This window comes from Mytilus galloprovincialis, chromosome 10 (genome assembly GCF_965363235.1).
Source record: "Mytilus galloprovincialis chromosome 10, xbMytGall1.hap1.1, whole genome shotgun sequence".
Classification (NCBI taxonomy): Eukaryota; Metazoa; Mollusca; class Bivalvia; order Mytilida; family Mytilidae; genus Mytilus; species Mytilus galloprovincialis.
In genome coordinates, this window is record NC_134847.1 from 83,763,449 (window position 1) to 83,778,565 (window position 15,117).

The window sequence follows — 15,117 nt, forward strand, 5'->3', positions numbered from 1 at the left end:
TTACCAAAAACGTCAAAAATATGCGTGTCAGACGTAACAAATTATTCGCAAAATAACTTTTGCGGGAATTTTTGTGGTCTTATAAAAAGTTTAAAATCCGAGAAAATTCGCATGAATGATAAACGTCTAATATAATTTATGACGCTATTGCTGTTTTTTGTGTTGATCGAACGGTAAAAAATTATTTTTTCAAAAATGAATAACCCTCGCCATGGTCAGGTTTCTGAAAATGGTAAGTTATCAAAATTTATCGCTTTTTAAAATATCAGATGATATAAAATTTTGTTTTTATAAATTATTCCTACAAATGTGCTTAGATAGACCATTTCAAATCCGGAATTTTACAGCACTCGCACCACAAATAAAAACGCATTGGCCTCGGGAAAATGTCTTGCAAGATTGTCCAATGTCGAATTTCGCCGCTTTTTACAAAAACACTGTTAGCTTTAACGTCATTTTATTAAATATTCAATTTGTAGCATATAAAACAGTGCTTTTTCGTAATTGTGCTTTCACCCCACAATACGATAACATACTTTTTGATAAGCTGTTAAGACGAAATAACTTCGTTTTTTAACAAATCAAATGTCTTGCAAGTTTGTCCACTGAGCAATTTTCTTACGTTTTGAACGTTTTTGATTCGGAACGCTTTACATATATGTGTTTTCAAATTATTTCTAAAAGTTTGTTCTTTGTTTTGGTGTTAAACACCACATCATGTATAAGCGCCATTTGTTGTATTTTATTGACCTGTCATCAAAGGTAGGAAAAGCCGGACATCAGGCGACCTTAAGTTAAAATAGTTGCAATAACTGTCGATAAGGATCGGGGTCGAACAAATCTCGCCACGAGCGTATCTTAAAATCGCCATGCTTTTTATCACTTTATATGAACTCATTAGGCCAATCATCCTCCTAGGCCATCGAATTTGAAAGCAGTTCGTATTATCATATGATATATGAACGATATTTCATTGTTTTTGAATAACAAGTACGGTTCGATTTCATGTTTTAATCTCAGAGGACAAAACAAAATAACCAAATTACAAATTTCGAAAATAGATAGAATCATAGAAACCACGATAAGAACTGCAATTTATAAAAGTATACGTAGTTATAATCAAATAGAAAATGAATAATTATCTAAAATGAAAAAAAACATATGGTAATTTGTCAATAAATAGGTAAAATATTAATTACAGAACAAAAGAATTTCATATCCGAGTCAGAGAGAATTGAATATTGTAAAGAGATAAAGAAATTAAAAAGAAAAGAGAAAAAAAATAAAAAAAGTTACAATAAATATAAAGATAAATACAACACAAGCCGAATCAGTAGTCCGAAATGTTCATTTGCTTGCGTATCTGCCAGTAGCAAATATTTCATACATATTCAAGACTTTGAAGTATCCATATCGATCAAAAATTATTACAATCAAAACAACTATAGTATACTCGATTACAGACGTAAAACATCAAATTTTGACGTTACCAATTGGGACGCAATATCGTGCGTAACGTCGTTATGATTGTCGTCGTAATTACACAAGTTGTGTTGTAGACTATTTTAAATCTAAGAAAATGGCTGATATAACGTTTATCAAACGTTATAATGTTGCTCACATAATAGGGGAAAAACAAGTTAACCTACCTTTCTCAAAACAACATTTTTTTTTCTCAAAATCTGTATTTTGTTTGTCTGTTTTCTTTATAATAAATGATGTCTGCTACAAAAATGACTTTCGGCAGTGTCAACAGCCGCTGATACTGATAAAAAAAGTCTGACAACTTAACTGTAAATAACTGCGTCACGGAGGTTATTTAAACGGAGGTTAGTTTTATTTACATTATACATGGAAATATGTAACAATATTGTTGAGTTGCTTTCTCAAAACTGATTATTGAGAAGCTTTATGGGTGCTTTCAATGAAATAATCATCATTTTGATTTGTTCTTGGTTGGTGCGTTCCAAAATACGCGTTACGTAGGTTGGATTCTTATATGCGACAATCGAAAAAAAGAGAAAGAGAAGATTTTTTTTGATTTTTCGTTTCATTGCAATAAAAGTTAAAGGCAGGATTTTAAAATTTGATGTATCAACTTTGCTTAAAGTCACTTTGGGCATGATTTCCAATCATATAAATATGTTTTGACTGTACCTAAAGATACGTTACGGTAGGTTATACGTTTATCGGCGACATTGGTTTAATGGGTAAATCAAAGTGTATATTATAACTTTTGATTCTAAAATATTTTTGTGGATAAAAATCAATATAGTGTCAAATAAAAAAAGCAAATCTAATCATGATTTAGATGAAATAAAGTATTTTAAATCACACCGATATTTGGAGTTTTTCTTGGCGACATTCGGAATTCGTGTGATTTCCGTATATTGAATAGAAAATCACACAAATATATTTACGATATACATCACAAAAGAATATAATTTTATTTTAGTATACATATTAATCACTTAGAACACGAAAAAGATTATCTGTGACATATGTTAAGCTTGCATTTTGTGGTTATTTGCCGGCGACACTGAAATTTTGCAATTGTACCCATTTTTTGGGAATGACTGTTTTACCTTCTGGTCCCTTGTCATAATCATGCGAGTGACATATAAATATAGTAAAGTTCTCAGTTTGAAAAATTACATTACTTCCAACTCAAGGTTCACCTGATAGAGAAGGAAATAACAGAAGGTAACAGGTAACTAATTTCGTTTGGGTTGGAGGACACAATTTAAAAACAATTTGTAGGATTTAATAATGTCCCCAATGAAAATTTTCCACTAAATAAACTCTTGTAACTTTGCTGCGAAATTGAAATTGCCTTTTTAAAATAACTTTTGATGTATAATTCTGTACACTTAGGGGACAATATTTCATGGCAATGGAAATTTTTTAATACATAAATTCTATTAAAAAACTGTCCAGGCGGACACTTTTTCACAGGAAACTATTGTGAGGGGGAGGACAGGGGTAAGGGAGAAAGGGGGTAGGAGAGAGGAGAAATGGGTGGGAGAAAGGAGAAAGGGGTAGGAGAAAGGAGAGGAAGGCTGGGAGAAAGGAGAAAAAGTTGGAGAAAAAAATTAAATATGAAAAAATAAAATATCTCTCTTTTTTTCCGGTAAATTAAAAAAAATAAAATAAGGAGAAGAGGGGTAGGAGAAAGGAGAAAGGGGTGGGAAAAGGGAGAAGGGTACCCCCTGTCCTCCCCCTCTATTGTGTCTTACACAGGGGCATTGACAAACAGTTGACACAGTTGTTTTCCATTCGTTCGATGAGTTTGAGCGTTTGATTTGGCCATTATTGTGATAAGGGACTTTCTGTTTTGAATTTTCATCGCAGTTCAGTATTTTTGTATTTTTACTTTTTTGAACTATACTGTATAAAATATCATGATATAATGTACAGTTGCGTGAGGATTTCCAATATAGACACAAATCATAAATGCTAAGGTTCTTTTATAAAATGTTTGTTATAATATTCACCATACAAGTGCCCTATAAAATAACAATTACAAGTCTTAAATAATAGAAATAACATAAAATGCAATTTGCATTAATTAATGCTTTCGAAAAAAATAAATCAAATCGCCACAGAAATTTCTTATTAAAAACAACAGCAACAACAAATAATTTATTTTTATTTATTTATTTTTTGCTACAGCACTTTGAAAATGCCCAATTTTGATGATATTCCCATTTGTCATCGATTTTTACAAATTTTTGGGCTATTATCGTGAAAAAAAATCACAGTTCCACAATTAACTTTTTTTCATACTTTCTATAAAGATAAAGTGGACCAATCTGAATAAATTTTACTTAAAAAAAACTATAGGTCGGTGTTGATATAAGAAAGTTTTATCCTAGCGGTTTGACGCTTTTTTGTGTACATTTTACCATGCTGTCAATTTTGTATTTTGGTGATTTTTCTCAGTTTTAAGAACAAAATCCATATTATTTCAACTTTTTTGTTGTAAATGATTGAAAGAATACATATCTAAGAAATTTGAAAAGACCAAAATGATATGGGATGTACATGATTCTTGTAAAATGATTTTTTGTATCCCTAACCCATTTTCTCAAATTTTGGCTAAAAATAATGACTTGATTGGTCGTAAAATTTGAAAACTGGATTACTCAAAAACCATTCATTGTAAATACACAACTTTTTCACAGAGTTATGTTTGATCATAATATTTTAAGAATTCGTTGATATTTTCCACTTTGATCAAATGTTTTGGAAATTCGTTGATATTTTCCACTTTTATCACATGCAGTTTTGGAAATAATTCAAGAACGAGATTTTAACGAGACTGAAAAGTCAGAAGAATACATCCTTAAGACCTCTGAACAATAACACACCCGTCGTTTTCTAATTAGTTTGAATTAAAGGATCTGTCAATAAATAATAGTAATGAATAATAAATTGTAAAGAAGATTCTCTGTCACTGTGTATATCTTATAAAAGTCTCCATCTTCTTTTATTTCATCAGATCTTGGCCAGATTTTTTTTCCAAATCCTTGGAATAATTATCAGGTAACTCAACTGTTGCACTTATTTCGACTTATTTTAGTTACTATATATATGTCCTTGGAATATTGGCCACATATTTTGAAAGCAATAGGGCTCTGTGTCTCATTACATGTATATATATGTAACCATGTATTATGTGTCAATTTTATATATAAAGTTCAGAGCAAATTTCTAGAAATACAACCTTGAAACTCAGTGTGTAACTATCGTGTGCCATACATCGTTCTCTATCAATAGATTTTAATGATTTATCACCATAAATGTTTTTCCATTGATACACCATCAACCGCCAGATTAATAGTCAGATATGGCGCTGACGTTTGATAGCCATTTTATAACTTACCGGGGCCCTCGCGATAAAATAAGTCATGCGCCAGAGCAGTCTCGGACTTATAATCACAGATACTCTGAAAATTGGTTTGGTAATTTAATTATAGAAATGTAACTGCATATAGTATTCACAAGTCAAAATCAAGAGAACAAAACATATGTGTATATTAATGTCAATAACTGACAGTGGCGTAGCTTGCATGTATGCTCAGATGCTCAAGCATCCACATCATTTTGACAAAAAAAAATAAATAAAAAAATATAGATAAATGTATAATTGCATGTGTTCGCAGCAGAAACACACAGATGTACTAGTATCTAAACGTAACAATAGTGAGGATATGAGAATAGCGTTTAACTTATTTCCGAAGCAGTATACGTGGTCTTTCCTTTAGGCTCATTGTTTGTTTGTATTTTTTCATTTTTAGCCATGGCGTTGTCAGTTTCTTTTAGATTTATGAGTTTGACTTCCCTTTGGTATCTTTCGTCCCTCTTTTAGATAAATCACTGAAAAGTGCTCTCGACGTTTTCGTAAAAAGTCTACATCGTAGCGCATCGTCGGTTACGGCAAGTGCAGAAGATGATGATACGCAGATCTGCGGACATGTTTGGTCTGAAATTGAGCCAAGCAGAGCGATGACATAACAACGTTATTAGTTAACAACTAATCAATCATATCCTGATATCGTTTCCTGGGACATGAAACACGACTAGTATTTGATAACGGAGTTTGACAATTCCTGGAGTTTTAAATTCCCTAGGTACAAATATTAATTTTATTTTCAATAAAAGAATGATAAATGTCCTCCCATTGTTCATATTTTATCTATCCAAGATACAAGTGAAATAACAAAAACGGATTATTTTTTTTTATTATTATAATATCTTGAGAGAAATAAAAGCTTCAGGTCAAATGCAGTGGGATTTCCGTTATAATTTATATTTCAAAGGTATTAATTGGTTGAAAATATTCGATCAGGACTTATTATCGCAAGAGTCAAAAATTGCTGATGATATAAATATCACAAAAATATGGCAAGAATTGTACACATGACAGGGCTAACAAGTCCAGACGGACGGACGTCCGCTATTTCCATGTCACCTGCAACGCGTTAAGAAAAGTAATCAAAAACCTCATTTGGAGGCTCGAATTCCAACAAAAGGGAGTCAATTCGGATCCTTCGAGAAACATATATATTGGTGGGTATTTTGAAATTAAACAAAAACCTAGCCAGTGTCGGAATGTAGGGACGTACACATGCATACAGGGGAAATGTCAAAAAAATATATTTTGCATAAAATAGTCCAAACATTATTTGCGACAGTTTCGCATCCACATCATATGAACCCTGGCTACGCCACTGACTGAACGTCGTTATGCAAATATCACGTCACAGTTTGTCGTCATGGGGTTTGCTTCAATAAGTTAGGTAAGGTCTTGGTATAATGCCCACATCAAGCCAGGCTATGATTTTACGTAATATAGAATCAAAATACCATATACCATTGAGTTCTTATAGAGCAGGATCCGCTTCTTGTTTTACGAAGCCTGCAGAGGTCAACAATGTAGATATCAATGAGTTATTTGACAAAGCTTGTGCATCTGACGACGTTAAATACTTGGAAGCCTTCATGCACGGCAACGAAAATGAAATACGTACAAAGATGAGCAAGATTTTAAAGTTGAAAGGTTTTAAATCAGTTTTATCCTACAACCCGCTTATAGATAGCTTTCAATGGAAATTCTATAAAGAAACTGCCGACAGAGTCAGACCGAAAACTGGATGCTTAGTCCGTAGGAGCGAGGATGATAATGGCGAACTTTACAGACCAAAGTCGGCAGCTGTGGTAATGCACGGAAAACAGGTTTCATTTACGAATGACGTTAAGGCAGCTTCCGAGTATAAGCTACCTGAAAACATTCGTTCGTTAGGTTTCCGGGATCCTTTCAGAGAAAAAGAAGCTAGAGCTAAGCCATCAGCCACCCTGTTTAAAAAGAATGTATCAGAGATCGAAGATAAAAGTGAAACTCTCGTTACATCTACAAATATAGAAGTCAGTGAGGTCATTGAGGTCAATGAGCCAGATATAGATCTACTTAAAAGGTAACATATTTACTATGATACATTAGACAAACCATAAACTGATATAAAAGATATTTTGATGACTTTTGTTTTATTCAAAATTCGCCGAGATTCGGGACGATTAAAAGCTTGAAATATCATTGACTATTAAATTCATGGGAAAAAATGACCAAAAAATATAGCGCATGGCTATTAATAGAAGAAAAAAGATGTAATAATTCTCGATGGGACATTGCCACCACCTAGTGTAAAATGAAATATAATTATAAATAATTATACGGGACAGCCAACATATATTTTATCAGAAATATATATGAATCTTTGTATTTAGCACTAAAACACACAATTTAAATGATAAAGGGTATGAGTACAATATTGGGCAACATATTTACTTAACAGCAAATTATAATATTTAGTCATAATATTACATCTGTAGACAAGTTGGATACAATTTGAAATCCCACCAAATTAAAGTCATAAAAAACGATTTCTGGTGAATATATTGGTATGGAAATTATTGAAAAGATGAATGTATTTATATATTTAACTAAGGCTGCTATCTGCACTTTTTACCTTTATTCCAAATCCATAACGTATAAGAATCGTCAAAAACATTTCATCTGGTAGTGGTTTCAAATTGGCTGGATGCTAATTAACTACATCTGGTTTTTGTTGTCAAAGTCAACCGAATTTGAGACCTTAAAAAATCAAAACATAAAATGCAGGAGCACGTGAAAGCTAAGTGCGATGTTTATTTTTCTTTCTTTCTATGCGTTCTAATTTGTTTATTGAACTTTGTCACAACAGTTGGTAGATGCACGGAGCACGTGAAAACTAAGTGCGATTTTTAATTTTCTTTCCTTCTATGCGTTCTAATTTGTTTATTGAACTTTGTCACAACAGTTTGGTGTATCTACAAGAAGTTGTTACAATAACTGTTTTCGAAAACAAATATTACAACAGAACTTAATTCTTCGTTAACTGAATAAAAGTAAAATTCTTCGTCGCACATTTCGGTCGCACATTTCGCATTCCATTTCTGAATTGTTTTTTTTTTCCTTGTGTTATGTTCTACTTGTACTTTTCTATCACATTTCAATTGTATAAGATCGACGGGTGCCAATCTGGATGTTGAAGAATCGTCAGCTCTGCCCAAAAAATGGGATACTAGTAAATATGAAGATAGATGCTACCCAGCTACACATACACTCAAAATACCTCCAGAAAAACGCCCTCTAGTGGTGTGCTTCAGTCTACCAGAAAATGAAAAGTATTCACACAAAGAGGTAAAAGATATGCTGGTGAACGAATTCAATTGTGATATCACAAAACTACAGTTTGACCCATTGTCTGTACGTGCTGGCGATACTGTTGTGAGAAATAGATGGTTGGTGGAAGTTTCAAGCAAGTTGGAAGCAGATCACATGGTTCGTGCTGGATTCAGACTTGATGATGTCCAAATTGTCATAAAATCCTTAGATGAGATAACAAGCAGAGAACACCAGACGTATTTGTATTTAGAAAAGATAAGAAGCGAGAAAAGAGACTTGAAATTACCGCTTTCTATGAAAAAAGCAAAATCGGCACCCAAAATAATGAAGACGGTAAAAGTAAATTAAAAAATAAAATAAAGATATTCATTGCATTTATTGTCGTGTACAATTAGTCAAAGTGATACACTCATCATTTCTTACAATCGGACATACTTTTAATAATTTATTCAAAACACAATTGAATAAAATAAAATACTTTTAGAGCGAAAAAAATCTTATTTATTTACGGTTAACCATAACCTAGTGGTATCTTACGCAGATATAGTATTCATGGATTGTGCTAATGCGGCGTAAAGCAACCAACAATCAATCAATCAACAGTATTCATGGTTACTGATTGTTATACGTCGCGTGTCCAAACGCAACAGGCTCTCGACAGCACACCCTTGCTTGAAATTGAAGGCAAACGGCATTATATATATATATATATATATATATATATATATATATATATATATATATATATATATATATATATATATATATATATATACATGTATATATATATATATATATATATATATATATATATATATATATATATATATATATATATATATATATATATATATATATACGTCTGAGTCAGTGACAACTCTACAACAGATGTATCCATCGGATCGCCATCAATGATGGTGATACATGGCTGTGTACATAATGTATATACAACTCGTCTAAACATCAACCCAACAATGTTAGATCTGTAAATTTGCTTTTGCAAATGTTTGGTTCTTCCCTCACCGGGATTCGAACCCATGCTACTGTGTTATCGTGACACCAAATCGCCTGCACTGCAGCCGTCTCGCTAGACCACACGACCACCTGGGCTCTCAAAAAAGAACTTTCGCTGGCCGTGTGTTACCTTTCCTCGTCAGTTTTAATCTAGCGGCGTACTACAGTATATGATATATAAGGCATGAAGATGTAATATATATATTCACACCACATCTTCCTATATCTATATATAACATAATACAGATAGAATGTGCAACAAATTGCTTGACATAATATAATGTACCTCTACTGTTGTCCACTGGATCACAGCTAGTATCTTTTGGTTATATTTGTTCTTGGGTTGCTGTCTCAATTTTCATTTTATCAATATACATCATGGCACAAAAAAAATCAATTAAAATTGAGAATGGAAATGGGGAATGTGTCAAAGAGACAACAACCGGACCATAGAGCCGACAACAGCAGAATGTCACCAACAGCTAGGTCTTCAATGCAGCTAGAAATTCCTGCACCCGGAGGCGTTCTTCAGCTGGCCCCTTAACAAATATATATATATACTAGTTCAGTGATAATGAACGCCATACTAAACTCCAAATTGTACACACAAAACTAAAATCAAAAATAATACAAGACTAACAAAGGTCAGAGGCTCCTGACTGGACAGACGCAAAAATGAGGCAGGGTTAAACATGTTTATGAGATCTCAACCCTCCCCCTATACCTCTAGCCAATGCAGAAAAGTAAACGCATAACAATGCGCACATTACAATTCAGTTCAAGAGAAGTCCGAGTCTGATGTCAGATGATGTAACCAAAGAAAATAAACAAAATGACAATAATACATAAATAAATTATCTGTTTGAAACGTTTTGAAATGTGGCATACATAACTCATATTTCAACGAATATCAACAAAGTATATTCTCTCTTTAGTATTTAAAAACATATTTTTCATTAGATTTCCTTTGCGAATTAATTTTCAAACTACATTCATATATAATTCTAGTAAGTGCATGCGATTTGACGCATATATAATACAAATAATACATTGATCTTTAAGTTATTTTTTTAAAGTTGTCCCATTTCTTGTTTTTTTTTCTTCAAATATTTGTTTGAAGTAAGTTATATTCAACATATATTTTGGACATAATTAAAACATGTTCTCTAATATGAGTTCTAAAATTTGGGTTATTTATGCTGGTTTTTTACTATAGACGTTATTGACATATAAATACGTGTACCGTGACACCAAGGCTAATAAAAAAAAGAATGTGTGTTTTCTGAAATAAAGTAAAGTTAATATGGAAATGGTTTCAAAGAGACAACAACCCAACCAAAGTGCAGAAACCATCACAAAGCCACCAAACACAGTACCCAGAGGCGGGCTACCTTAAGTAGGCACAGATAATCTTTCTCATTATAATTGAGAATGAAAATGGGATATGTGTCAAAGAGACAACAACTCGACCAGAGAGCAAAAACGGCTCAACGTCACCAATGCATGGGTCTTCATCGCATCGAGAAAATCTCGTATGCTTCAGCCTAAAAAAAAAAGCTAAACAAAAATGTGTACTGGTTCAGTGATAATGGACGTCATATCAAACTCCTAAATATATAAATGAATTAAAATTAAAAATCACACATTACTAACAAACGCCAGGATTTCTCAAGTATGTTTTTGGTTTGCTGCAGTATATCTCAATTTGTTTAAATGGGATCACTACGACGGCGTGCACAAAGTTGACGGCAACTACATGTAAAATGCACTTTTTGAATAGTTTTATACAACTGTGTTTATAATATTTTTTGAAGAAGAATTGTTTTTATGATAAAATGATGAATACATGCCATTAGAATCCACATTACTAGTAAGATGAATTAAAATTTAATCTATAAAACATGAAACGGACATAAATACAGTGGTTGTCGTTTGTTTGTGTGTTACATATTTGTTTTAAAATAATTTTTTTACATAATAAGGCCGGTAGTTTTCTCGTTTGAACTGTTTTACATTGTCTTATCGGGGCCTATTATAGCTGACTATGCGGTATGGGCTTTGCTCATTGTTGAAGGCCGTACGGTGACCTATAGTTGTTAATGTCTGTGTCATTTTGGTCTTTCAAGTGTGGATAGTTGTCTCATTGGCAATCATACCACATCTACATTATGATTCCGTGTCTACACAAATAAAGGCATAATGAAAACCAGCGTATAAAGAAAATCATTCAATGTATGTATCAGATATAACTGGCCTTATTTTCAAATTTTCAAAATGTATTTATAGTTTTAAAAAGTTATATATTTAATTAAAAAGATTACAAAAAACTTTTAGACGGAGACGATTAACGATTTTATGACATTTTCGTGTTTTAATCAAAATGATTTATCTTTCGCTTGATCTATACACCATAAAAGACATCTCAAGTGGTTTTCATACATGAAAAGTTTTATACATATATAAAAAACAGGATATTTAAATTATTAACCCACATATATATAAATTAAATTATTTAATTGGTTTTACTTTATGCTAAAAAATTGATTTATCTGTTTAGAATCTTAAGTGATCATTTATTCCAGTAGCTACTTAGAATACCTAAGTAAATAACAGGTCTTTTTTACACGTACTATTTTGTGTAGCTCAATAGTCGGTTAAAGAGCTCACCAGAGCTCATGTTTTTCTCTGTTATTATGTATATATATGCCGACTCTAAATAAAATTTACTTACTTACTTACTTACGTGTATACACAGGAGTGTTTTACTGATTTTCTGAGCTATTAATTAGAAACCGAGATTTAATCAAAATGTTTCGTAGAATCGCAATGCTTGTTATCCAAGAACAAATCCGACCGACAAAGTTCGCTCGTAAATGGAGACGAAAGGCAAAGACGAAAACAGAATTGGAATCTACTCTTAAAGAAGGAGAAACTAAGCTAAAGTGTGTGAAGCCGAAAATGCTGACGAAATCAAAATCTTTTATAACGAAAGGATCGGCGAAGTTAACTACGAACACAGTATCAAAAACATCGGTGCCCACTGTTACTACATTTAATAAATCTTCCTCCAAATCAAACACACCTCGTGCACCAAAGAAAGAAAAAGTCAAGTAAGTGATACTTGTTTTCAAATTATAAATTTATTTTTAATATATGTATGTATGTATGTATGTATGTATGTATGTATGTATGTATGTATGTAATGGTAAATGCCGTTATCCGAAGACCGCCCTCGAAAGCTGCGAGGTTACAGTGGCATCTATATGTTTGTGCAAAAACTGCAGCTTTCAAGATCTAAGCCATTTGACTATGACGTCATGTCTTTGATCCGACAATGACGTCATAGGAGTGATTCGTCAATGGCGTATTTTCGTTAACCGTTAGATGTGTTGGTGTCTCAGTTTAATGTTTCTGGTCCAAACTCAAAGACGCCCATTCAAAATTTGTTGAATAAGTTCGAACTGAAAAGTAATGTCACAGGTAATAATACACATTTATTTCGTCTATTCATCATTATATTTATTGATGATCTAGAGCAGTGGTGAGAAAGATCCTATAACTCAATAATCGAAAATAAACTGACAACGTCATGGCCAAAAAAAGACAAAAAACAAACAATAGAACACACAAACACAACATAGAAACAACACGAACCCAACCAATTTGCAAAAACTTTGGGTGATCAAGTATTCTCGAAGGGTAAGCAGATACTGCTCCACATGTGACACCCATTGTGTTGCTCATATTGTTGCAAACCCGGTAACAAGTCTATGTCGGAAGGTCACATTCGTGAAAAGGGGACGGAATTGTAGATTAGTATCATAGCCACTATCATCTGTGAAACGGATATTCCATATCGGCCAACCAACTAGTGGTGCTGCGTTAAGATTATTGATGTAATGTTAAAAGATCTTAAAAACAAGAACAACTGTAAACTAGACAAAGTGATGTCCCTGCACTCCACTTTGAATTTACTGTTTTATAACAAAGTCAGTATATGATTTTCTTTGATATTTTATTTTGTCTGCAAGACACAATTGATGCCCTCGCAGATACAAAGTGTTATCTTAAAAAATAACTTCAACATTTCACCGCTTATACCCCCAAAAAATGACAAAGTTCAAATATCTCCTAAAAGAGGAAATATCTATAAAAATCAAAACCCTGACCACATGCACACCTCCATTATAATTATGTACAAACAGACAGCAAAGTGAAATTCCTAGGATTCAAACTGTAGGAGGAGTTATGCTGAATAACTATATACGTATAATGTTATGGAAATACAGACGGAGTAACGGACAAGGGAAAAACATTCTCCCCCCCCCCCCACCCTTCATTTTAGTTGCGGGGGCATTACACACATAGTTGGAAGGGACTGTTATAAGTTTACGATAAACTACCTGTAAGATACACCTTTTGAAACATCCATGTGTTATTTCAAAAAAGTTCCGTATGAATGGGTTGTCATTTTCCTTTTTTCTTTAATTTAAGTACAACATGTTCTAAATTGGACTGATAGTATCATACATATCGAATCACGGGATTATATTTAAACTTTATAGACTATTAAAGTATAATAATTCACAATTTTACAGAAACTCTACCAAAATATGAACCTTGTATGAAATTCTTAATTTTACAGGTATTCTAATGAAATATTTGATGACGTAATGGCAGAAATTAAAAAGTACGCTAAATTTAGTGAAACAAAAGCACAACCGGATCCTATTCCAAATGCTTTGGTGTTTGATCTGGGCGGAAGTCACGCCTCACATGAAGATGTATACCATCAACTGAAATTTCTGTTATTCTCAAACAAAGAATGTCGCATGAAATCTCTCCAGTACTTTCCAATGTCTTTCAGATGGATCATTTTATTAGATAGTCAGAAATCACGTGATGTGTTAGCTGGTAGTGTTATAATCGTAAATGGCATCAGAGTAACATTGAGACGTTACGATGACATCATTGCACTGGAGTATAAAAAATCTTCGAGAGCAAGTGGATTTATTGATACTGTGAAAGATTACTAACTGTCACACTTTTGGTGTAGGTATTATATGCTGGGATGAGATACTTAACCAGAATTTCGTGCCTCAAATTACTAAAATATCCGTGGTACACAGACGCATGTATATACATCACAGAGACTTGTTAGCACATTTAATTTATACAGGCATACATACATACATGTACACAATTATTAACAATATATTAATCTCGGATACTACTCTTCAACTAGGCCAAACTTTTCTATGACAGCACTATGTCCTAAAGACAAGACTATATGTTATGCTGATATATCAAGTCAATTCATGTTAAATTTGTCCACCCAGCACATTTTGTGTCCGACACTATTCGTACTATCTGGATGTTGTTTTGGTTGTTGTGACCGTATTGTACTGTCCAATATTTTTGGTGGTTCTTGTTTTATCTTTTTTCAAATGTTATTTAAAAGACAAAGAATAATTTTGAAGTTGAAGCACTGTTCATGATTTTTTAAAACTCTTGAGCATTATTTTGGAAATACTTTATGCATATATTTTGAAATTTTTCTATCAGTTTTACTGCTTTTACTTTTGTTCAGTATGTTTATTTTCTAATGTTTTGTTATTTTACAACAAATATAGAATCTTTAGTCTTCACTGTCAATGCTCCAGTGAAGTATCTATATAAAAAATTACGTTGTAAATACGAAGGAAAATACTCAAAGCTTAATAATAAAAAAAAAAAAAACAACCAAATACGACTGCAACTTGTATCATTAAGTCCACAATCATATTGAAAAAGAAAACCAGGAGACCGCAAACATGAACACAAAAATATACTTGCAGTATGCTACACATAGTTACATAATACAGTAGTCACAAATC

At 32.6% G+C, this 15,117-nt stretch overlaps 1 protein-coding gene and 1 long non-coding RNA gene across 2 annotated transcripts; both read left to right on the forward strand.

The window, feature by feature from the left end:
- The first annotated feature begins 6,265 nt into the window (after positions 1 to 6,265).
- On the forward strand, positions 6,266 to 8,601 carry LOC143048620 (uncharacterized). The gene is made up of 2 exons (XM_076222410.1): positions 6,266 to 6,977; positions 8,065 to 8,601. The coding sequence occupies exons 1-2, from the start codon at positions 6,319 to 6,321 to the stop codon at positions 8,573 to 8,575; spliced, it is 1,170 nt and encodes a 389-aa protein (XP_076078525.1). The 5' UTR covers positions 6,266 to 6,318; the 3' UTR covers positions 8,576 to 8,601.
- Positions 8,602 to 12,582: 3,981 nt separating this feature from the next.
- On the forward strand, positions 12,583 to 14,726 carry LOC143048621 (uncharacterized). Its single transcript, XR_012969898.1, has 2 exons — positions 12,583 to 12,721; positions 13,887 to 14,726. It is a non-coding gene; the product is annotated as an uncharacterized LOC143048621 (long non-coding RNA).
- Positions 14,727 to 15,117: the final 391 nt, after the last annotated feature.